This window comes from Hylaeus anthracinus, unplaced genomic scaffold (assembly GCF_026225885.1).
Source record: "Hylaeus anthracinus isolate JK02 unplaced genomic scaffold, UHH_iyHylAnth1.0_haploid 0, whole genome shotgun sequence".
Taxonomy (NCBI): Eukaryota; Metazoa; Arthropoda; class Insecta; order Hymenoptera; family Colletidae; genus Hylaeus; species Hylaeus anthracinus.
The window spans coordinates 24,640,720-24,664,660 of record NW_026533254.1 but is presented as its reverse complement, the minus strand read 5'-3'; the positions used below and the strand labels follow the sequence as shown (position 1 = coordinate 24,664,660).

The window sequence follows — 23,941 nt, the reverse complement described above, 5'->3', positions numbered from 1 at the left end:
AGCGCTGGTTGCCACCTAGTAGGCGCGGGAAAGGTGCCCCTGATACATGGCAACCAGAGTTACAGGTCGTCTGGCGGGTCCTATATACGCGCACGATCCGCTTCTGACCGCGCGTTTACGTCGCTTCCATGCCGTTACGTTAATTCAATTGGGCGTGCATTTGCATAAAAAAGGAACGAGCCTTCGATACCGAGCGCGTTATTCGTCGACTACGCGCAGTTAAATGCAATCGTCCGAATTTTCGCGAGCAAGACGAACGAAGCGTCGGGAACCAGCGGCTTTAATCGGAGAACATTCGATCGGGCAGCAGGAGCGTATACATCACGATTCGTTAACGAAGGGAAGAAAGGGCGAAAATCGTCCAACACTCATATGCTTTCCCGCGAATCGCTCGGTATCCAATCATTGCCCATTCAACGCCACGATTAATCTATCATTATCCCAAATTGCTACTCGGAATGTGACAGTACATTTCTGCCACCAGCAATTATCGATCACTCGACACGCTGGGGACACGCGATTATTCGAGACGATGGTCATCCGCGGAATTTCTTTGGATTTAGGGCGCCCACCACACTGGGATTCTTTTTTGCGTGGAGAAACCTTGCACGCCAGAAATGTTAGTGTGTACTTCCTCGCGCCACAGTATTCCTGCCGCATGCTCGATAGAAAAGTCCTGGTAACATAAAAAATCACACGAGTGAGAAATGTGTCTGCCAGGATTCGAACTCGGGCCTCCACAGTCCAAAGCCACCGCTTAGACCGCGTTGCCATAACTATCCTTTACCTACCTATCTAAAATGTTTAGATACGAAGCATGTTTCTGCTAATCGATTTTTGGTCGGTATATCGCTAATATTCTCGACGTAAATGTTTCATCGTGTCGAGGCTTTCGCGTTACAGTAATTCGATGGAACGATGTTTGCGCTCCGGGAACGTGATCATCCATCAAACCGTTTACCTTTGTTCCTGCCGTGATATTGTTTCGTCCCGATAACCATCGTCTGGAGCCACTTTCTTGTTCCACCTTCGATAACAGAATCACCTTGCCGAAAACGAATTGATCGCGCCTACTGCTCCGATCATGTGGGACGCGTAATCGTAAAAGATTGCGCTCGTGGACGAGGCAGTGGACGTTTGCAGCAAATATTAGCCGAGAGGTGAAATTAAAGTTGACCTTCCGCTACACCATTCGGTACATCAACCATTAATGTTTCGTTGGTTATTTATAGCCGCTTCCATTCCTATCTATCCAATTATTCTTCTTATGATCGTATTTTTTCTTATACAACTAATATTCGTAACCTCTACTAAAGAAATTTGTCCGAATTAAATAAAAGATTTAATGTTTCTAAATAAATGTTTCGTTAGAAATATTGGTCCGTAGCGCCGGTTGCCGGGTAGTAGGCGCAGAAAAGGTGCCCCTGATACATGGCAACCAGAGTTACAGGTCGTCTGGCGGGTTGCATCTAAAAGGATGCCGTTGCAAACCAAAAATATTACTAATACTATCGGATAATTTCCTAATAAAAATTCATTTACCAACAAGCAAGGGGACACCTACTTTATATTACCCTCTATTATACCCTCTTCCATTCCTACCTATGCAATTATTCTTTTTATGTTCGTATTTTTTCTTATACAGCCAGTATTCGTAACCGCTATTAAAGAAATTTGTCTGAATTAAATGAGAGATTTAATGTTTCTAAATAAATGTTTCGTTAGAAATGTTGGTCCGTGGTAATGTTGCAAACAAAAAATATTACTAATACTATCGGATAATTTCCTAATAAAATTTCATTTGCCAACCAGCAAGGGAGACCTACTGTATATCGATATTTTCTTGGAATGTTTTTACGAGTATGTAGCCCAATAAGTTTGTAGCGCTGGTTGCCACGTAGTAGGCGCAGAAAAAGTGCCCCTGATACATGGCAACCAGAGTTACAGGTCGTCTAGCGGGTTGCATCTAAAAGGATGCCGTTTGAAAAAGAAAATATTACTAATAATATATATACCAACAGACAATATTGGTATCACCAATAGATTTGTTCTCATCCGTGTTTAAAGTTACCCATCGTGCAGTGGGGCGACGGCACCAGGTTTGGCGGCTGACATGCACTTCCGAGACAACGTGATTGCGTTCGTCGGTCCAGCTTGCGCCTTCGCTCTGGAACCCGTAGCGAGGCTTGCCGCGTATTGGAACACGCCTATAATTACAGGAATGGGTGATCAAGTACGTCTCAAGGACAGCCGAGCGTCACTCTGCGCACGGCGAGCATACAAACTATTGGCGCCTTCCATAGTTCGCGTGCTCGACACGCGCCTATCTCTTTGTACCGTGACAAATTAATACAAAATTTTCTCAAACGATTCAGCCACCCTCGGAAGGCGAACTGTCCGTGACTTCAGGTATCCTCGGGAGGATCAATAAATGGAAGAACGAAAGTTCGGTGAGAGACAATTTTCCATTCTTTCTCCCTTAGATTAATCGACGTAATTATTGAACTCAGCCGGTGCATACGCATTACTCGCATAGGAGAACACGAGAACCTCGTCCTTTCCCTGTATTTATGGCCCCATTAGTATTCTTAATTAGCCGTGGCCTTGTTAAGACGGTCGCGATAAAATGAAACTCCGCAAAAGTGCTACTCGACGCTCCGTTTTCATTTTCATTCTCCCCGATGATCGAGCGCCGCGTTCTCAAGTGTGTTTACCGTCGTTTGTTAAAGGGCATTTTCAAGGACAAAAGCAAGTACCCGACGCTAACGAGAATGTCCTATTGCCAGTGCCGTCTGCGACTGGTCTTCTCCAGCGTTTTCAAAGAGTTCGGTTGGTCGCACGTGGCTCTGATACTGGACAGGTCGGACCTGTTCTCGTGGACGGTAGGTAAGAATTTGGAGTACGGTTTGCGGAAAGACGGACTACTGAAATTCGTGAGGGAACTCGATGGGAACGCCGAGGACGAACCGTACCATTTCTACTTGCGCGACGCCAGTATGTACGCTAGAGGTGAGCGATAAAGCTTTGCTTTAAATTTGAATTTTATTATCTTTGAGTTCGAACGCCGCCCCTGTGAGTAGACAACCGCACCTGTCGGTTTGTAGCGCTGGTTGCCGCCTATTAGGGGCGGGAAGGTGCCCCTGGTAGGTGGCAACCAGAGTTACAGGTCGTCTGGGGGGTTGCATATATAAAGGGGTGGCGTTTCAAAAATAAAAAGAGATATGTATACCACTAATACGACTAATCGAGTCATTTTATAATAAAATTCAATTGCCGACAGTATTGATCCTTAGCGTTCGCGGGACATTGGTCAGGAAATTCATGTTGGCAGCACACGATTTAGGAATGACGAGAGGGGATTGGGCGTTCCTCGACGTCGAAATATTCCAGGTGAAGGAAACGAAGATTTTTCAAACTCTGGGGACCGTTCTCATCTTGATCCTGACCAAAAATAAAAACATTTCGAATGTAAATCAGGGTTCTTACTGGGGCGACCACGATTGGGAGGTAGGCGACGAGGACGACGCCGTGGCTAGAAAGGCTTATGAAGCTCTGCTGAGGGTGTCCCTTCTGCAACCCACCAGCCCCAGATTTCAAGATTTCGCGGAGTCCGTCCGACAACGTGCCCAAAATGGTTACAACTATTCGTTCTCGGACGGAGAAGAGGTGATAAAAATGAAAATAGATCCAACGTGCGAATTCCTGTCGGCAATTCTAAACGAAGAATCGATTTTCCCTTGAACTTGAATACATTCTTTTCAGTTGTTTATCACGTTACGTTTATCATGTCTATCATGCTCCGTCATTTTAGGTGAACTTTTTCATCGGAGCTTTCTATGACGGCGTTTATCTGCTCGGTATAGCGTTAAACGAAACTTTATCCGAGGGCGGCGACATCAGAGACGGCATATCGATAACAAGACGGATGTGGGACCGAGACTTCATTGGTATTACGGGACACGTTAGGATAGACGACAATGGAGACCGTGACGCCGACTACAGTATCCTGGATCTGGACCCCATCACTGGAAGGTCAGCGTCAATTAAGCCGACCATTCCTTCGACTGTTTGCATTGCTAATCAAGCCCCCATTCTAAGCGGCGACGCGAAATTCAGTTAGGTTTGCGGCATCCTCGTGGATTTCCGTCTTCGGTCTGAATGACGCTTGATTCGAGCCACGCGTGATCAGTATTCATCTATTGACGATTTCGACCGTCTCTGACGAGGCCAAATATAAACGCAGACCGTTTCGAAAATACCAGTCGTGCCGAAACGTGCACGTTCCTCGTTCGAAAACAAACCGAAAAGTCCTTTCCCGTTTCGCAATCGAAGCCTTCGTTATCGATCTACGAGTACTTAAAGTTTCGAGGCATTCAAAAATGGCGCACGACGGGAACAACGCGACCAAACATTCGTTTGCTCGTATCTTGCGAACGGAAGCTCCGATTGCAAAATGGTAAAGGACTTTTCGATTTCTTTCCGCGCGAGGAATTTTATAAGAACGCAATCGTCAGGTTCGAGGTGGTGGCGCACTACCTAGGGCTAAACAGGGAGTACAGTCCCGTTCCTGGGAAGAAGATACACTGGCCTGGTGGCAGAGAGGGTCCACCAGCTGACATCCCAGAATGTGGTTTCTTGGGAAACGACCCAGGTTGCACGTCCAGGACCGAGGCCTACACTTTCGTGGCTTACACGAGCCTGGCATTGGCCGCGTTTCTGCTGGCCGCTGTTGCGGCTACCTCTATTCTCTACAGGTGAGCAGGCCCTACTCCATCGAGGTGAGCTCGTTAAGACGTATCCGCGTACCTGTGCAGGCACCTGAGACTCTCCGCGGATCTGAACAACATGTCTTGGAGGATCAGGCCGGAGGAACTGCTCCTCGAGATCGGGAAGCCGTTCTCCTCGAAGATCAACTTGCACCAAGCGATATCAGAGGTGAACGTAAGTTCCAGAGAGGTTTAGGGTGGTAGATGATTCGAGTACAAACCTGAATTGGTTTCTGTTGAACTAGAATTTTGGATTGGAGCAACGCATTCGGCGCGGATCGCAGCTCAGTTGCCAGTCGTTGCCACCTACCACGGTTTTCACCACTGTCGGGATTTACAAGGGCGAGAGGGTGGCCATTAAGAAAATCACGAAGAAGAAGGTGGTCGACGTCACCAAGAAGCTGCTGTGGGAGATCAAGCAAGTTCGGGACGTCACTTCTGAAAATACAGTTAGGTATGAGAACGATCTCGAAGAGGTTGGAAGAGGGATTGAAAACGCTGAAACTTATCTCAGATTCATCGGAGCGTGCCTCTGCTCTCCTTCGCCGACAGTGTTGATTCTGACGGAGTATTGTCCTCGAGGATCCCTGAAGGACGTTCTCGAGAACGATGCCATCAAGCTGGATTGGAACTTTCGAATGTCTCTGATTCACGACATCGTCAAGGTAGAAGCAGTCGTTCCTTCGTCAATGTTAACAATATTTAACCCTTTACGCTCGAGTGGCGCCACTGAGGCGACATATGTAATTTAGAAGTGATTTTTTGAACGTACTTATATCGCTATACAGCTAATTATTAATTATGAAATAATAATACATTGAGAATGTTCGTGGATGTCGGGATATTTGTCGTCCGGTCGGGAAGGGTTTATATATATGAATGTTAGGCGGAACCGAGTGCTTGTTGGAAACGCGCGGACCGCGGAAAATGGACTGGATTTGATTCTATAGAAAAATGCCTCGAGCGCAATGGTTTAATGTTTTCATACATCCATAGGGGATGTCCTATCTCCACGCCAGCGAGGTCTCAGCGCACGGGAAGCTTAGATCCTGCAACTGCTTGATCGACTGTCGGTTCGTCTTGAAAATTTCAGACTTCGGCCTGAAGACCCTCACTACGCCTTCTGATCTGATAATGGACGACATTTATTACACCAGTGCGTAAAAATAGATCGAACAGATGGATTTGATAAGTATTTACTTAACGTTTTGTGATCGTTCCACAGAATTGCTTTGGATCGCTCCAGAGCTACTGCCTCTGACGGTGATGCCTGGGAGCACAGCGACCCAGAAGGGCGACGTTTACAGCTTCGCCATCATTTTAGAGGAGATCGTCGTTCGCGGGGGACCCTACGAAACGGTTAAAGCGTCAATGACCTCCCAAGAGGTATAATGTTCGCAATCTAACATTTACCCATCAAGCTGTGTTTACTGTGTCGATGACTCCAATCGATTGTTTTATGTGTAACGAAGATCGTGAGTCGCGTGACCGCGTCAGAAACGCCGCCGTTTAGACCGGAAGTGACGCCAAAGGATTGCCCACTGGATATCCTCTCGCTGATGGAGAAATGTTGGAACGAGATGCCAGAGGAGCGACCAACCTTTCACGCCGTACGTGGAACCATACGCGGCATCATGAAGTAAGGGGGCACCTAGGGATAACGGACACAATATTAGTATCGAATTATTTCCTCGTATACATTCTTCAAGTAAATATACAGAGGGTGTAGAATGTATTCGTACACCGATCAATTTCTCAAAAAACTTTTGTGCGAAATTGTAGTTTCTTAACTTCTTTTTTTATCATCAATGATATTTTACATATTCTCGGAAATCTCTAAAATAGATATAGACCAGACAACATTTACTAGTTAATATAATTTGTGAAATTAACAAAAAAAAATGCGAAAAGTGGGTAAAAGTATAGAAGTAACAAGTATTTGTACGATTCTTATGACGAACCATTTACAGTAGAGCTTGTAACGTAAACACATTAGTTTCTTGCTCCGTACGAATTAGAATACATCAACATCGAATTGAAGAAGATTCTACTTCAAATAACTAATAATTTAGCTAATTTAATGTTTAGAAAAGTTACAATAATTATAAAATCGAAAGAAAATCCCAAGAAGAAAGTATTACATGCTTATAAATTAATGTAAATTTCTTTTTTCTTTAATCAAGTTATAAAAATTAAACAGTTGTGCAAATACTTGTTGCTTCAATATTTCTGTCGATGTGAATTTCGCAACTTACATAAATAGCTATTTTTTGTTTTTACTATATTTATTCTAGAGATTTCCAAGAATATGTAGAATGTCATTGTCTATGAAAAATAAGTTAATAATTTACAATTTTACATAGTTTTTTTGGAAATTGATCGGTGTAAGAATAATTTCTACGCCCACGTAGAACACGCCCACGCCCGTGTAGATTCTGTAATAAATGAAATTTTGAAATCTTGACAGAGGTTACTGCGAGAATTTAATGGACGATCTGTTGAGGCGAATGGAGCAATACGCGAACAATTTGGAGGCTCTCGTCGAAGAGAAAACGGAGCAGCTGAGTCTAGAAAAACGACGAAGCGAGGAGCTTCTTTACCAAGTACTCCCACGGTAAGCGTTTCGTTGCCAACGGATCGGCTGTTTTGCTATGCTCTGTCGGTACCGATGGCCTTTTCTATCGACTGTCGACTATTGCAGCCAGGTGGCGTGCCAACTGATGGCGGGAGAATTGGTCCAACCGGAACAATTCGAATGCGTGACGATTTATTTCAGCGATATAGTGGGATTCACAGCTCTTTGCGCGCAGAGTACGCCGATGGAAGTGGTGGACTTCCTTAATGACCTCTACAGCACTTTCGATCGCATCATCGAATTCTACGATGTCTACAAGGTTGGGCTCGTAATGCTATGGCAGCTTTATGGGTTTTTTGTGTCCTACGATAGAATAAAAATAATTTTAGTTACTAGTAAAACCAACTACTGCCTAGTAAAATCAAATCCTGCACTTCGTTAAAGTCTTGTACTTCTTTAGTACCGTTTATACTCATTAAAATCTTAAAGTATGTTACAGTTGTTCTGGCGTGTTTTATATATATATATATATAAAATATATATATATTTATTTATATATCAAAGAGTTATCAAAGATATATATATAGTATTTAATAATCAGTAAATTTACTCATCCTGCAGGTGGAGACGATAGGAGACGCGTACATGGTAGTATCCGGCCTACCAGAGAGGAACGGCGACGAGCACGCAAGGGAGATAGGCCTGATGGCGTTAGCCATTTTGGACGCCGTGAAATCGTTCACGATAATGCATAAACAGAACGCTCAGTTGAGCGTGAGAATTGGAGTACACAGTGGGCCCGTTTGCGCCGGCGTCGTGGGCCAGAAGATGCCCCACTATTGTCTCTTCGGCGACACTGTAAATACTGCGTCCAGGATGGAATCTTCGGGACTGCGTAAGTTAGACTCGCTGGAGAATTATAGATTTACGTATTAGGCTACGTAAGCGGGCACCATCAACTTCTTATCAGTACTTATCAATTACTCCTCGACCCTATGAAACCAGTAAAGTACCACTCGATCAGGGTTAGCAGATTTTTAAAATTGCATGACTAAGAAAATTAGGAAAGATTCTTTGAGAAATAAATATACTGTACTCAACCCAATTTGATAACCCTGATAATAAGATCGACTCCTACTCCATTAAACAACACAGTTAATTTTTAATATTCGCTAAATTAATATATATGGCGCAGCGCTTTGCATACACGTGTCCAAAGCAACGAAATGCATACTGGACAAGTTTGGGACGTTCGACCTCGAGCTCAGGGGCGAAGTGGAGCTAAAAGGGAAAGGACGAGTCACTTCTTACTGGTTGAGAGGTTGCTCGGAACCAGATCCACGACCTCTAACCCCGAAATACCGCAGGCACAGCGTCAGCTCCCCAGAAAACAACCTTAACCCCCTGATTTTCCCACCGAACAACGCCAACGGCCCGAGAACAAACAACAACACTTTCATTAACTTGTCCGAGCTACAGTAGAACGTAGATTCTTGAGATGACAACGGGTCGTAATTATAATAAATTTATTTTAAATTTCGTCTATTACAATGTGTCGATTCGGAATTTTACATTGATGACATGTAATTTATATATAAATAGAAGAATCTGTACTAGGCTTTCGTTGAAAGGCAAGCGAGTTAAATCGGTGCCCGATCGGCGGCACGGCTATTCGAAAATGTAATCTGTTTGTGCAAACTAGGATGCGTCTATGGACACAATTCAACGCGCTTGTCTAACAGCAATGTTATGCGTAAAGCATCGTTCGCTTATTTTAGCTCAGAGTCAGCAAAATATCTGAAAGAAATTCGAAGAAAATCAAACGTTACTTTTTCAAGTGTCTGCGTGTTATTTGTTATACTTCTACGCCGACACTATGTAGCAGAGTTGGGCGTTAATCGCGGTTAACGTTAGACGAATTGATCGTCGATCGTTAATTCGATGAAACGTTGGCCAACGATGCCATGTAGCTCAGCGTGATGTATATTAGTGTATACGTGTATAGACTACAGCAGAATTAGCGTCTTTATTTTTTATTATCGTTACGGTTATCGCTACTATAAGTGATTATAAATCTCTGTGATCTATGCTCTTATCGCTGTTAAATCTAAAGAGTTGTGTCAATAATTCGTTTGTCATAAAGTTTTGACGACAGTAATCGCTGTGTGAAACTACTTGGATGCCAGGAACATGATTAGTCTGAAACAAAGAATAAAGGTGCGTACAGTTAGAACACGCTGCACAGTTTTGTCAGAGACCGATAACATTTCTTGTTTAATACGTTCATTGCCACGTATAAATTTATTCAATTAATTGATATTACCTAAAGTAGGTGCGGTAGAATTTCAAACTGGCAGTGAGCGTATTAGACGTACGGAGAGGTCTTACCTGAAACTAATAGCTCTCGCAGCAAGAAGTCTATTGCACTCTGCCGTATCAGGTAAAGGTAACGGTAAATAAGGACTTTCGTTCTCTTGGTCGGTGAATTCGAATCTATGAATCCTCGGTTGTACTTTCATGTCCCCGAACGGTCCTTTCAATATCAAATAATGAAGAGGTAATGGACACGTCGTTTTTGTTTTTAAAATCAGCTACAAAATTAAATAACGATTTTGATCGCTCCCTCGACAAAACAAATCTCGCCGGGCTACCTCGACGAAATATCCAATCTCTACGTACTTGATAAGTCATGTCCCTTTCCGAGCTTTGAGTAGGATCACGTTGACTGTTGTTGATCCTCGCTTTTACTACCCATTGATTATTAAACGCCGAAAACCGAGAAGTTTCGTAAAATAGTTTATGGACGAACTCGTCCGTACGATACGGCTTCATTTGTAAATCTATAAACGACGAAATTCCACAAATAGATTACACCCTTTCGGTATCGACCACCCTCGTGGTCTCTATTATAAAATGAAAAGGCTGAAGAATGCAATCGAATGATTTGATTTTCTAAGTGTCACCGATAATATGAAACGTTAAGCAAGCGAAACTAATTTAAGTGTGATGAAAGGGGGATTGTTCCTGCTGCTGCTAGACAAGGCAGAAAACAAAGGTGTAATATACATTTTTATAAGCTACAGATCAAATATTTTTTCTATGTTAAGTTGATGTACACTCGTAATAGTCAAGGGCCTAGTCGAGCTTCAAAATTTTAACAGCGAACTTTAAACGAAAGTATATATATATATGAATAAGTCAAGTAATTATTTATATATATAACAGTTCCGGTTTTATGAAGATGCAAAGCTCGACTATCCCCTTAGGTGAGAGATTAGACATACACGAGAAACGGATACAGACCGTTGAATGTGATTTTCTCGTAGGACAAAAGATCAAAGACATTGTCATACAGTCTACGTTCTTCGAGAGAGCGTTCGTCTATGTCGCGCAAGGCTTCCATTACATCCAGACCAGTACGATGAGGATGTACGCAATGTGCTTCGTGTTCTGGACCTTCGTGGTTGGGTCCGCGCCAGGGGCAGCCGATTCTGCTGTACTTGCAGCTGGATATTCTGAATACACAAAATAAATGTCATTAATATGCCTCTTTACGGTAGCGGTGTTCGTTTTACCTTTCGTCGCACATGGTTTCTTCGTGGCGTTCCAACGAATTCCGTGGAAACTCTTTCGCACAGTACTGACATTCCGCTGGCAACTCGGACACCGCTTTTTCGACTGCCAAATTTCGAGATGGCGATGTTCTGCTGATCTCGATTCTGCAGTTGGGACACGTTGCCATTTCATCTCTCAGCCTGGCATCTGCGAGGACATGAGTGAAGCAACCGGCACACATCAAGTGTCCATTTGTACACTGTGAACATTTTTGCACCATGTATTACTAACATTCTCGATTTTCAACCTCTTTTTTTTGAAATGGTAATCCTAATCTTGTACAAAGTTCGTTGGCCCGAGAACAATTTCTCGCCAAGTGTGCGCAGCTGTGTGCAAAATACAATTTCGGAATGTTAATACGGAACGTTAAACGAAGCAAGCGACGTACTCCTCGATTCTTTATTTTGCACAAACCGTCACACTGTGCTCGTTTACATTTTTTTTTATTTTATTTTTTTTTAAACAAACACATACAACCCTTGCAACAATATTAACCAAACTAGAGTAGCAAAACTAATGTCATGTATATTACCATGATTTTGACGTTTTTTAAACCTGAAACACAAAATCGTAGTAGTACTATTAATAAGTCAAGTAATTATTTGCGAAACCAGCAGGTTTAAAAAAAAAATATATGAATTATCATCGGAAGCAACCATCGTTATCGCTGCCAATATCGATAAATAGAAAGGAAGAGAAAAGGATTATGATGCATGGGACGAGTGAAAAAGGGTGTCGTATGCGAAATAACTAACTAATAACCTTTAAGAATATTTATTTTGTTTAATGCTTTTCAACTATACATGTTATACAGATCTTCTGGAAATGCGCTTTCTCTCTCTCACTCGCACTCTCTCGCTATTAATTATAAGTGATAAACATCAATTTCGCATGGGTCTACAATAACTTTTTCCTAGTAACTAGATCTTGGATAGTTTTCCTCAGTTTTCGATTACTTCTTACAATAGGCACAATATTCTTGTGATTAAAAAAATATTGTTATATTATGTGCTAAAGACTATAAAGATTTTTTGTGGCTTAAGTAACTTCTTTTTTACTTTCCTAATCGACTGTACAGTAGAACGTCAATTATCCGAACCGATAGGGAGCAAAACTCGTTCTGGTAATCTATCTAAGAAAATTGAACTTGCAACTATGTAATAAAATAATGAAAAATAAAATGATCGCGTGAAAGAATGTGTGGTTAACGTAATGTAAAAAGCAAATTGATAATCCATGGACGTAACTAAGTTTCTAAAATGAATATTTAAATAGTCTGGTCCTATTTATCATCTTTTACTAATATTACTTTTTTTTTTTATATATATATAGAAACCCCTAATATTATATGTATTTCATTCTCATGACTAAATGAGAGACTCGTTTCTTCTTAAATATGCAATATAGAGTAAACGAAACGTGTAATGTTAAATCTGTGTTTATGTCTAATGCAGGATTTCCACATGCAGGATTTCAACATGCAATAATCTTTGGTACCAGTATCTTTGCATATGGAAACATGTCAATTCAACTGGGTCCACAGCGAAATAAAGAGGTGCAGTTCCTGGTGCAAGTCATGTTTATATTTTAAACAAGTGTAGGTATATGATAAATAGTAGAGATAGAAGAAATAAAGTACTGAGAGAAACTGTTGATGTCACATCTGATTCTGAATTAGTTGCAAACCCTGTAAAAGCTAAAATGTTAAATATTGTGCCACTTAAAAACTATTTAGACCTGTAGAAGCATAAACTGTGAGCCACTTATATTTGCATCGTTAATGTTATTTTGGTGTTGATGATCTTTGCATGTGGAAACCTTGCATAACACTTGCAAGATAGTAAGCATGATATACCATAAAAGTCAATAAAATTATGTAACTATAACAGGTACAGGTTTTAAGATTTAAACAGTGTCTGAGTCAGAGGTGGGGAAAATTGTATTAGATTAATAGAATTAAATTAAATTTGCGGTGTTTATTCAATCGAATATTTACTTTTATTGAGGATGTTCAAATTGCCACCATAATAATAAGTGTTACATATACGACAATCTTTTATTTGATATTTAGTGTTTTGATCTAAATTAGAAGTTTGCCCACCTTTGCTTAGAATTTGTGGTGCTATACACATTTATCTCCTCTTATGTTCCAATAATCAACATTTGGATAATCGACGTTCCACTGTATCGGGATACCAGTAAGAGTGAATTTGAAGTTCAAACTACTCGCGTGTACTTATAAAAATGAAATATTTTTAATAGCATCTACGAGTTCACCAATACAACCGGTGTGCACCATACTAAATAAAACCGGTACATTGTGCACGAGATGGCGCACTGAATAACTTACATGTACGTGTCTCTACAGCAAACAGGATAAACGCAACATTCTTCCCAGTGTTTTACAGTTAATGAAGACACTGAATATAGAATGCGTTACATATGTTTCTGTTAATTGAAATTCAAAAGAGAACGACCGAGAACAAAATATAACAGTTCAAGGTGGACTGGAATGCTACAAATTTAATAATAGGAGTTCTTCTGTAAATAAATATTACTAAAAAATTGGGGTTATTGCCTGGGCATGCATACATACAATAATTCTCTTTGTTTTATTGTCTGTAATTTGTTTCTCGCATAAAATGTAAAAATTCGCATAAACTTACATCATAGTGAGAATTACTTTACATGCATGCATAAATAGATATATATCGTAATTGTAACTCATTTTTTACAGTACAAACTTTATGAAAAAAAGCAATTGATCAATGTATTTCTACAACCTTAAATGTTTCAAAGGATTATTTTGTAAAGTATTTATAGTAATATGTTCTTATTAGATTTTCTGAATTTTATAAATACATTCAACAACAGATATCCATTAATGTTGGCATTCGTGTAAAACAAGTTAAAGGCTGCGTGTAGATCCCCTATTCAAAACATTTAACACCATTTTCACTAAGAGAATCATATAATTACCTACCTGTAATTATTTTATTATATATCTTAGAGGAAACGAGATATTGATAATGATAAAAATAGCTTAAATTCATCTTAAATACTTATACGATTATAATTTAAACAAAACTATAAATAAGTCTTATCGAGAGGGCAAACTATTTAAAAATACGGTGTAATAGTCAATAGAAGAGGAAGGTAAGAAAAATGGGCAGAGTGAGAGAGAAAGAATTGAATACAGAAATAAATTAGTATTAACGACAGTAAAAAATGAAACTAGAAACTATCGTAATAAATCGTATTTAGTAACGATATAAAAGGATGTGAGGTTGGTGTATCTGTCAAAGGATATTCTCGTTTTTAACCATTTTGTTTATAGAAATCAGGTGATGTAAAAGCTTAAGTAATAAAAGAAGTCACACTGGAGGAACTCTGACAACATTAAGTATTCTTGCTATACCTTAAGTGACACGGGAAAAAATTTACCACTGTCAGAGGATAAGAACCGAAAGACGACAAAAGACAACGACTTCGGACAAAACGTCAATAAATTATCACGGGTGAACACTGGTCAGTCAAAACAAAGTTTATCTAATAACGTCTCCATATATACATATATCTAATATACATATATATCTAATATACATATATATATATATACATATATATACGTGCCCGCAATGAACAACGGGAAAGTCACCCAACGACCTCGGGTGAAAATGTCGGATGGAAAGGAACGACGACATCACACAACGTCGATGTTGAAAAATACGGATAATACTCGTGGCGCATTCGTAAATTTGCATTATTTTCGTACTGGCACGCGCTGGATAATTTGCAAGAAAAAATGTAGCCAAGAATATTGGCGAACTTACCTGATAGACAGCCGCCTTCGGTAAATCGAGGCAAACTGCGCAGCAGAGGATGCCGCCCAGGCGGTGCTCCAGCTTTTGCTCGGTTTTCCCATCGGTCCTTGACACCTTTCGACGCTTTTTATCGGGCTCGAGGAAGTCCTCTAGCTTCTCGAGGTCGTCGCGAATGGGAGTAGCCGAAGGGGCTTGCTCCGCGACGCTACTCGACGATGCAGCTTCGTTGCTCGGGTCCGCCATATTGATTGTTTTGATTTTTCGTCCGTGCGAGCGTGAGAATTGCGCAGATGTCAAACGCAAACCACGCAATAGGCCACGGAGTGGGAGTATCCTCGCAGACAAGAAACTTTGTTCTCGGGTCTCAGCTCGGATTGCGCATGCGTTTCCTAACTATCACCGTGAATGTAGCTGCGATACAATATCGAAAGTAGAACGCGAGATTCAAACACGAATGACACTATTTTTACTTCATTATATTTTTTTTACTTTAGATAATATACTAGTTCTTAGCGCAATGATGTAGCTCGTAAAAAAAACAAATTCAAGTACACGTACTTAGGTGACCTTCGTATGACCTTAAGTAACGAAAATGGCGTTTATTTTGGAAAAATGGAACTGTAATAAAATTCCATGTGACTCGGTATAAATATGTATCTATATTATTTCAGAAGATATTGAAAATGAGCTGTGTCAAGTTTAGTACATTTTTTAATACATTGCATAAATAGTATTTATGCTTGCAAATTTCTCAACACCATTTTTTGATCACTTTGTATCATTCCTGCTGAAATTCAGCACTGAGAAGAGTTGTTAATAAGGAGAGTTCTCCTTTTTATTATCACATGAATCACTACTTTTATTATTTTAATTTCTTTTTTAAGGAACAATATTGTTTTTCTATTTCATAATACATATTTTACGTAGAATAGCATGTCTTCATATTTTTGAGGAAAAAATGTTTTTCCGATTTTTTTTTGAGGTTTTTCATTTTTTACGACCACAGTTTGCAACAAAAAAATCTGAAAAAATTCTCAAAAATGCGCCTTAGGATCCGGAATGTGTCAGATTTTTGTTCAGAATTTTAGAACGCATTTGAGATCGGAAAATGCGCCGGAAAGCGTAAAATCTATTTTACCCTGTAACTACCCTCACGGGCAAGCTAGAGGGTTAAAGTTTTGCTCAGAAGGGTTTTTCTTAGTCAGCTTTCGAACGATTCAAGAACCATTGACAAAGCTCTAAGGGCAGTTTTGACCATCTTAATGGGCTAGGCCCTTTTCAACTGTAATTCTGTGACTATAACATGATTTATATCAATAACAGGAAGTATGTAATTAAATGATTAAAATTTGAATAATCAATTCTTTATTCACACGCCCGTCGGTATCATCTCATTTATTTGCACTTCGTATTCTTCATTAAAAATTCATAAATTTTAATGTATTCCTTCCCATGTAATTTATGGTTAATAACTGACCTGTTCGCTCTTTTTTTTTTGTCTATGTAAATACAATACCTCGTTTCTCGCCAAAATGGACGTATAGTCGTTTAAATATATCTGCGATCGTTACGATCCACACGATGGCTATGCGCAAAAACATTACGTAACGTATTCAAGTATAAGAGACAAATCAACGTGCATTTCACTCTTACGTAATGCAAATGATATCGAAGCGCATCTAAAAGATATGAAGCTAATTATTGACCATTCGTGGAATATAGTAAGTTTGACTTCAATTACGTCCCACTTTATTCTACAAATAAAGATAGTATAGAAAACATGTAGAATATTAAAAATTGAAGAAAACCTTTTCATACATTCAATTCTAACAATTCAGTATACTTTCTAAAGTGTATTCATTTGTAGATTAAAATAAGTCATCTTCGTATATAAGATAAACAGATTCTCTATGAAGACTAAAACATTACGTGCCTAGTAACGAGAGCATAAAATCAATCGAGCCACATCATACATCACCCTTGTTTTATATTTTATTTAATTTCGACAAAAAGAATTCACAAAATTTCTTGCTCCCTATTTCATTCGCGGACCATTCGATCCTCGAATAATCCGTTTGGTACGATATGGCTAATGTACTTGCCATAACCTCACTTTTTTTTATAATACAATACATAGTACTAAATCGATCAGTTCTCTATAAACGTAGGAGAAAAGAGGGGTCTAAAGTTTTGAATTCTGCAGAAGTTTGGGTTATTCTTTAGCGTTACCAAAACGTTTGGCAAATTCGTGGCCTATACTGCGCTACAAACGGTAGAAGAGTAGAAAAATTTATTGCAATTATACATGGACATTTAGGGGTTGGGAGAGGTGTTAAATGTTTCTAAATTTTGTTTCATAACGCAAGAACAAGTGTAAACGCTCTTTGTACTTTTCGATGGTATATCTCAAATACTCAGCTAGTTACATACAGCATCCTCTAGAGATTGGCAATTCCGTCGTATTCGAAAATATGCTTCAAATACACGGTATTCGATTTTCACAATACTAGATTAACGTATACGTTATTGCTAGTTACAAATAGCTCTCCCTTAGTTCACGTTTGATCGTAAAACACATTTCGGTATAATAATCGAGCATTAAATCCTCGCCGATTATTCTGTGCACCGGAATTACATAGCCCGAGGCATTCGATATTTTTCTTTCTATATACATGGAATTTCAACATACTTAATTCGATAATATTTACAAATACACACATCTTCGTATTTGGAGACACGGTTGCTACATCGTGCAAAACGATTCTTCGCCCAAGTATCTCCGCAATATATCGTCTAAAATATATTACGGGGTTACCCTGGATCGTTTTGATTTACTCGTCGAGTTCTTTATGGATAGATCGTCATCCGAGACTGTAAAACAGGAAAAGTGATTTTTAAAGCGATTAAGATACATAATATCGATTCAATTCAAATCCAACCTAAATACCCGATAAGCTGGAGATGTTCTTACAAAATAATAAAGAAATAATACCTTTGAAATTAGCGAAGCTGAATTCAACGGATCAACTTACCTACCGCACTGTGATCCTGTTCGATCGGAACGTCCCCAACGATCGATCCTTCCAGGCTCTTAGGTCTTTTCAGTTTCTGACTCTGAACACCTGGTATCGCAGCGAGCATCGCACTCGTTGAATTCTTCAAAGTGTCATACGATTGTTCCAGCTGCTTCATCCTGTCGTTTAGTTGCGCGTTCACCGCGTAAATCTCGCTCACCTGGAACATTTGCAGTCAGTCAGACGCGATGCTATATTGCATAAAAATTTCACGCATCGCTTAGCATGCACACGTACTTGGTTATTCAACTTTTCAACAGACGCGGTAGTGTTTACGTACTCGTTCTCCAAAGATATCACTTTCATGCTAACGTGCTGCGACGTTTCCTGAAGCAAGACCAATGTTTTCTGCAAAATATACATATGGTTAGCCATTTTTCAATTTCACTTCTAACGTTACACGTTGGTCCGATATTTACATGGTCTTTGCTCCAATCGTCGGAGAACCATCGCAACTCTCTGGTGAGAGTTTCATTGATGCGCGTCAATTTAGTCGTTAAGCGTATTATCGCCGCCTCTAGCTCGTCAGTCTTTATTTTTGTCTCGTTGGCAGCAACGGTCTGCGGCTTCTGCGTGATGTTGGACAACTCCGACACGGCGTTCTGCGATACATGAACATGAAAAGGTGGATCACAGTTGGACAACATTTTATTCGAATAATATACGAAGTGTTTCGTTCGTTAACCTTGATACTGCTGATATTTTGCTGCATAGTGGTCTGGGCATCCTGCACCCTTACGTTGAACTCCTTCAAGGTCTTCACGGTGGCACTCAAGTCTTGTATTTGGCTGCCAAACGATACCACGCTACTCGAGAGTGCTTTCAAGTCCGTCGGTACGTTGGCCAGTTCTGGAGCAGCTTTGAACCACTCCTCTACGCTCTGCCGATCGCGCTGGATAACGGCTAGCTGAAAATGAAACGAGCGTTCTAAAAATGGATCGTCTTCATTTAGAAAACTCTTGTAGGATGCATCCTGGTTTCTAGAGATGAATCGCGAATTTTTATACAGGGTGAGTCCGAATGGAATAAATAAAATTCAACGTGTAAGATTGGAAATCTTAGGAAACATTAGAATTAGAGAGCAAGAACGTCTTCAGACTGATCAGCAGTTGTAAACACGGATGTGTACAAACACATAGATAAAGGTATGTCATAAATGTCTTCCTGTCGACACCGAATCTGTTATTATGTTGTGTATTGCGATACATTTGAATGTATAGCAGCTCAAGTTAATATTAATTTGAATATTCAAAATATTTTGAACATTTTGCGTAACAGGAATAAAGCAAATGAATCTTACACGTTGAATTGTATATTTTCTAATTGTAAAATCTGAGGTAAATGATATGCAGTTATCCATAGAAGTTTACCTGCGACGTAAAATTATTGATTTGAAGCTTAAAATCGGTCAGATGAGAGAAAATAATTGTTTGGTTGTTCTGAAGATCTCTCGATAGGGAGTGGCACTTCTGCAGGGCATCTGGAACACCTTCGCTACCGGCGATTACTGCAACGTACGAAAACATTCATTTATTGCGTGACGAGGAATTTTCAACTGAATTAATAAAAAATAGACACTAGAATTGTATGCTTTCTTCAATTACATTTTTCTTTAACGTTGTCGCTTCCGAATGAGCCTCTCGAATTCACATTTTTATAGTTTGTTATACTTCTACAGCTGTACTACTATAAAAAGCAACTATACTATGGTTGCACGACTGTGCGCATAGGTATATTATAGTTGTATAATTGCATACGCGACTACATTGTAATTCTAACGGTATATTATTATAGTTGCCAATGGATGCCATGCTACTATACTACACCAGCGTTCTTATACAGGGTGTCCCAAAAATGTTGTAACACCTTGAAAGAGGTGGTTCGGGACGTGATTTGAAACAAATTTTTCCTTAGCGAAAATGTCGGAGGTTTCGTTACGGAGATATTAAGCGTAAACCTCGACCAATCAGAGCGCGAGTATGCCGGTGAGCGTAGGCTACGCGATCCTCCATCGGCATCCTCGCGCTCTGATTGGTCAGTGCTTTCCGTTAATATCTCTTCAACGAAACCTCTGACAACATTTTCGCTAAGGAAAAAGTTGTTTCAAATCACCTCCCGAACCACCCCTTTCAAGGTGTTACAACATTTTTGAGACACCCTGTACAGCTGTGTACAGCTGTGAATCTCCACAGAGGCTCATTCGATAGCGATCGAGTGACACGTGTTATTATTCTACTCAGCATACGTTTTCTAATAACTGTCAACATGTATCGCAGATTACCTGGCATCGTGCTATCGGAGCGATCTTACGAGTATTTACGTGCTATAAAGTAGCGTAACCGGCTAAAGAGACACAGAGCCTATTCTGGAACTCATAACGAGATGATTAAATCAACTTCTTTCTTCATTTTTATCGCGAGAAGTAATTAACCCGTAATTCCAATGGTCGCTCGACGAAAGTTAATCAGTCGACGACGCCATTCCCAAGCGTTTCATTCGATCGAAATTTATTTAATCGAGAAGCGTGTCTAATTTTTCTTAGGACGCATCGCGCGATATCAATACCTTGGTCCAGCTCGTTCCGAAGAGCAGTGAGTTGCTGACGAACATCGATGAACAGCCAAATTAAACTAGCGGTTGCTAATACGGAGGCACAAGCCAGAAAGGCACTACAAGCTTTAAAAATTCCGGGACAAGCTCGACCTCGTCTGCCTCTGCATTTTCGGCCATTTCTAGTCGATACATTCCAGTATTCCGATCGTTCGTCGCTGCTATCTGATAGTAACTCCTAGAAATGTAGGTAAAGTAAATACCTTCTCGTTCGACCCACAAAAGGTAACGTCGTGTTAATTTAATTTAAAAGAAAAAAAAAGAACGAAAACGTGACTAGAATCGAAGTTTCGCTTTACCAATTTCTCCCTTTGCATTCCTGCAATTTTACGAGATTCTATCGGTTGCAACATGTGAACCAGTTCTTAAAACGCTTTTCCTCGATAAAAGGATTTCACGAGGAAGATTATTCTAACGATTATTCTAATTTCTATTTATTCGATTATTCGAATAAAATCCGAGAACGGGAATCGTGGAAGAATTGAAATATAAAAATAATTAGGGTGCGAGGATAAGAAACAATTAAATTTGCAAGAGTGTTCCCGTTCCGTTCAACAGATGGCGTTCGTTGAACGTTTCAATTTCAGGCGCGTACACGTAAACTAGTAGTTTGGATTTGAGCTTATAAAAAAACTGAATATCGATTGCTTTTTTGCTAACAACACCACTTTTTGCTCCACACGGTAACTATCACAATTTTTATTAATTAACATTCCTTCCTCATTTAAATGCAACTCTTCGGTTTACTTTAAGGCGCACAGTGCAGCGATTTCCGATCTCAACTGACAATTCTTACGGTGTATCCAAGTAGCGAAATTGTCCCCACTGTTTATGTTTCGATAAGAAAGCGATAAGATAAACAAACCTGTACAATTTTATTAGAATAAATAGCAACACTGACAGTAATTATTGTCAAATAATATGCTTATATAAATATTGTCACCTATTTTCTTTCTTTCGGTGTTCCCAAAAAATATTCGTATTAAGCCCCCGGCCCCCGGGGGGGGGGGGGGGGGGGGGGGGGTGAGGGTGCCGGGGTCACCGGCCCTGACCACGCGTGTACGTTTCACACGTTGCAACCATAATAAAACCTTAGATTTCAAAGTACTAGAAAAAGATTAAACTACAAGACACTTCAAATTTTATCAAATGTCCCCCCCCAACTGTTACGATTGATAAAAACGATCGATTTTTTCGCGCCTCCCTCTGGCGCCCCCTGCATTGGAAAACGCTAGACTAGAGCGACGTGCGCGTCCCTCGGGGTCAATCGATACGGATACGTACTTGGGAGCTACGTTTTCCAGAACTCCGTCGGGATACGGTGTGCGGGGGCGCGAGGGCGTCGAGCTCCTTCCGTTTCTTCATTTTCTTCGTCGGCTGACGAAGCGGCACCGTCACCGCCACCGAGTCCATTTCAAGCAACACCGAACCGCCTATATTCGCGAACGGCGCCGCCGCTGCACTGGAAACCACCCGTACGTCACGTGTTCAACCCCCCGGCACGGTGCACAGTCGCCTAACGTTCATTTCCGCGGTCGGGGAAACCGCCGCTTCCCTCCCGTAAACGTCGCCGTTGATACCGGAGTATCGCACGACGTTCGTAAACCTCGACGCCACAGTCAATGATTTCCGTGGCTGCACTTCATCGTTTCCTTTCCTTCACATCGTTTCCGGTCTCTATCGACGCGAGCACTCGTTATCGCGACCGCTCGCTTCGCGCGAACGCTGGTGCTTCTGAAAAGAGTGGTGGCCATTTCAAAATTCCCGCCATTTCGTACGGCACGGTCCGCCATATTCGACGTTTAAAATCGCGCGCGCCTCGGCGAACGAAGGGTACGCGAACTAGCTAGGCCCAGGGAGTGGTTACTAATCGCGCATGCGCACTGTTTCTAGCGTCAGTGACGTACCTAGTACGACCACAAAACCGGTGGCTCCTAGTCACCCTCAGAAGAATGATATAAATACAGGGTGTCCCAAAAATATTGTAACACATTGAAAGAGGTGGTTCGGGAGGTGATTTGAAACAACTTTTGCCTTAGGGAAAATGTTGTCCGAGGCTTCGTTGAGGAGATATTAACGGAAAACACTGACCAATCAGAGCGCGAGGATGCCGATGGAGCGCTCGCGGTAGCGTATCAGCGCGGCCGCCTATCGCGTAGCTTACGCTCAACCGGCATACTCGCGTTCTGATTCGTCGGGGTTTTCGCTTAATATCTCCTTACCAAAACCTCGGACAACATTTTCGCTAAGGAAAAAGTTGTTCCAAATCACCTCCCGATCCACCTCTTTCAATGTGTTACAATATTTTTGGGACACCCTGTATACAAGAAATTGGGACCACGCATCGTAGAACAGAGATATTATTTTTGATAATTTCGTAAGTGTAATCTCTGGCGTTGTTATTTTTTTAAATGTTATATACCCTGATTGCTAGGTCATGGAACACGATGTATGAGACTTAATAAAAGCAACTAAACCAACGAAACGCGTCCTCTGAGACTGCCGAAAAGAGGTCGCCGAAAACAAAGGGGTGGATAAGCCTCGATAACTGGCATCGCCTCGCCCGTCACGCACAACTTAGAGAAAGATAGTAAAAAAAAATGGGAACGAGCGCCGATAACGAGGCCAGTACGATTTAAGTGTATCAGTCCGAGCTGCTCAAGGCAGTCTACGTTGCGTTAAGATAGGGGAGGTCGGACAAAGCAATAAACTTCACTATACAGGATGTATCGTAATACGTGGAAGCCAGCGGTTGAATTGGGGACACAAATTATTTAATGGGCCTTGTTCTCAAGTTAGAACCATGTTTGTAAAGAACGTTAGAAGACTTTTTATAAGTCCAAAATTAACAGATCAAACTGTCACTCGTGGACATCACATGAGTAGCCCATGCCTACCACATAAATAGCACACACATACATAGATACCACATCCCAAAAGTGATTTCTAATAATAATCAAGGCCGTACGACCTTCGTAAGAAATTATTTCACCGCTATCGATTGTATCTAACCACAGAATTCCTTCGTTAAGAAAAATTGTCGACGATTAAAAAAGTCGCTCCTCGATCAAACGAACGTCGCGAATCGATTTACTACGCGTTACTTTTATTTTTATGTTTACTATTCGAGGAAAACATATCGCATAATAAAATAACGCTACGAACCACCGCTGAATACTTTATCATCGTTTGCTGGATACCTGACAACGCTACTGTTAACACGCGAGCGCGTCCACGCAATAGATATCAATAGATATCTATAGATATCTAATGGTCCAACGCCATTACACAGGCGCGAATAGCGCTTTTTGTTGTATACCTACGATTCAGAGATAGGCCAATCAGTAGAGCATTTTTATGTGACAAAAATACGAACAGCAAATCGATTGTGCAGTTACATAAAAAAAGGATGCGTAGATTAATACGTATATGTTTTTCACTCCCAACTCTGTTCGCTTTTCTTATTATTAACAATTT

General features: G+C 40.6%; 4 protein-coding genes and 1 long non-coding RNA gene across 6 annotated transcripts in view; 2 read left to right on the top strand and 3 right to left on the bottom strand.

The window, feature by feature from the left end:
- LOC128893613 (atrial natriuretic peptide receptor 1) overlaps positions 1 to 8,832 on the top strand; it is a 10,094-nt gene extending 1,262 nt beyond the window's left edge. The window contains exons 4-20 of the mRNA XM_054154709.1: positions 2,068 to 2,233; positions 2,376 to 2,450; positions 2,730 to 3,009; positions 3,281 to 3,390; positions 3,478 to 3,666; positions 3,812 to 4,032; positions 4,515 to 4,754; positions 4,815 to 4,941; positions 5,012 to 5,220; positions 5,281 to 5,431; positions 5,763 to 5,922; positions 5,992 to 6,152; positions 6,239 to 6,405; positions 7,234 to 7,380; positions 7,468 to 7,660; positions 7,963 to 8,236; positions 8,537 to 8,832. Of these exons, the coding sequence (XP_054010684.1) occupies positions 2,068 to 2,233; positions 2,376 to 2,450; positions 2,730 to 3,009; positions 3,281 to 3,390; positions 3,478 to 3,666; positions 3,812 to 4,032; positions 4,515 to 4,754; positions 4,815 to 4,941; positions 5,012 to 5,220; positions 5,281 to 5,431; positions 5,763 to 5,922; positions 5,992 to 6,152; positions 6,239 to 6,405; positions 7,234 to 7,380; positions 7,468 to 7,660; positions 7,963 to 8,236; positions 8,537 to 8,823 (3,157 nt within the window). The 3' untranslated portion in view covers positions 8,824 to 8,832. The remainder of the gene's footprint in view (positions 1 to 2,067; positions 2,234 to 2,375; positions 2,451 to 2,729; positions 3,010 to 3,280; positions 3,391 to 3,477; positions 3,667 to 3,811; positions 4,033 to 4,514; positions 4,755 to 4,814; positions 4,942 to 5,011; positions 5,221 to 5,280; positions 5,432 to 5,762; positions 5,923 to 5,991; positions 6,153 to 6,238; positions 6,406 to 7,233; positions 7,381 to 7,467; positions 7,661 to 7,962; positions 8,237 to 8,536) is intronic.
- LOC128893903 (uncharacterized) overlaps positions 1 to 22,437 on the bottom strand; it is a 380,105-nt gene extending 357,668 nt beyond the window's left edge. Inside the window, exon 1 of the mRNA XM_054155257.1 lies at positions 22,420 to 22,437. The gene's annotated coding sequence lies outside the window, so the exon portion shown is untranslated. The remainder of the gene's footprint in view (positions 1 to 22,419) is intronic.
- Positions 8,854 to 15,093, bottom strand: LOC128893837 (zinc finger TRAF-type-containing protein 1 homolog). The gene is made up of 6 exons (XM_054155103.1): positions 14,790 to 15,093; positions 10,917 to 11,155; positions 10,645 to 10,856; positions 10,021 to 10,181; positions 9,730 to 9,932; positions 8,854 to 9,540 (listed from the first exon to the last, which is right to left on the bottom strand). The coding sequence occupies exons 1-6, from the start codon at positions 15,021 to 15,023 to the stop codon at positions 9,513 to 9,515; spliced, it is 1,077 nt and encodes a 358-aa protein (XP_054011078.1). The 5' UTR covers positions 15,024 to 15,093; the 3' UTR covers positions 8,854 to 9,512.
- On the bottom strand, positions 16,748 to 22,299 carry LOC128893780 (uncharacterized). Of its 2 annotated transcripts, none has more exons than XM_054155019.1 (8): positions 21,749 to 22,299; positions 20,420 to 20,642; positions 19,225 to 19,361; positions 18,540 to 18,761; positions 18,274 to 18,456; positions 18,092 to 18,202; positions 17,817 to 18,014; positions 16,748 to 17,651 (listed from the first exon to the last, which is right to left on the bottom strand). In XM_054155019.1, the coding sequence occupies exons 1-8, from the start codon at positions 21,875 to 21,877 to the stop codon at positions 17,628 to 17,630; spliced, it is 1,227 nt and encodes a 408-aa protein (XP_054010994.1). In that variant the 5' UTR covers positions 21,878 to 22,299; the 3' UTR covers positions 16,748 to 17,627. The 2 variants fall into 2 exon arrangements, with proteins under 2 accessions (XP_054010994.1, XP_054010985.1); XM_054155010.1 differs by having other exon boundaries at positions 17,813 to 18,014; positions 21,749 to 22,288.
- On the top strand, positions 18,723 to 20,413 carry LOC128893955 (uncharacterized). The gene is made up of 3 exons (XR_008461435.1): positions 18,723 to 18,864; positions 19,300 to 19,439; positions 20,131 to 20,413. It is a non-coding gene; the product is annotated as an uncharacterized LOC128893955 (long non-coding RNA).
- Positions 22,438 to 23,941: the final 1,504 nt, after the last annotated feature.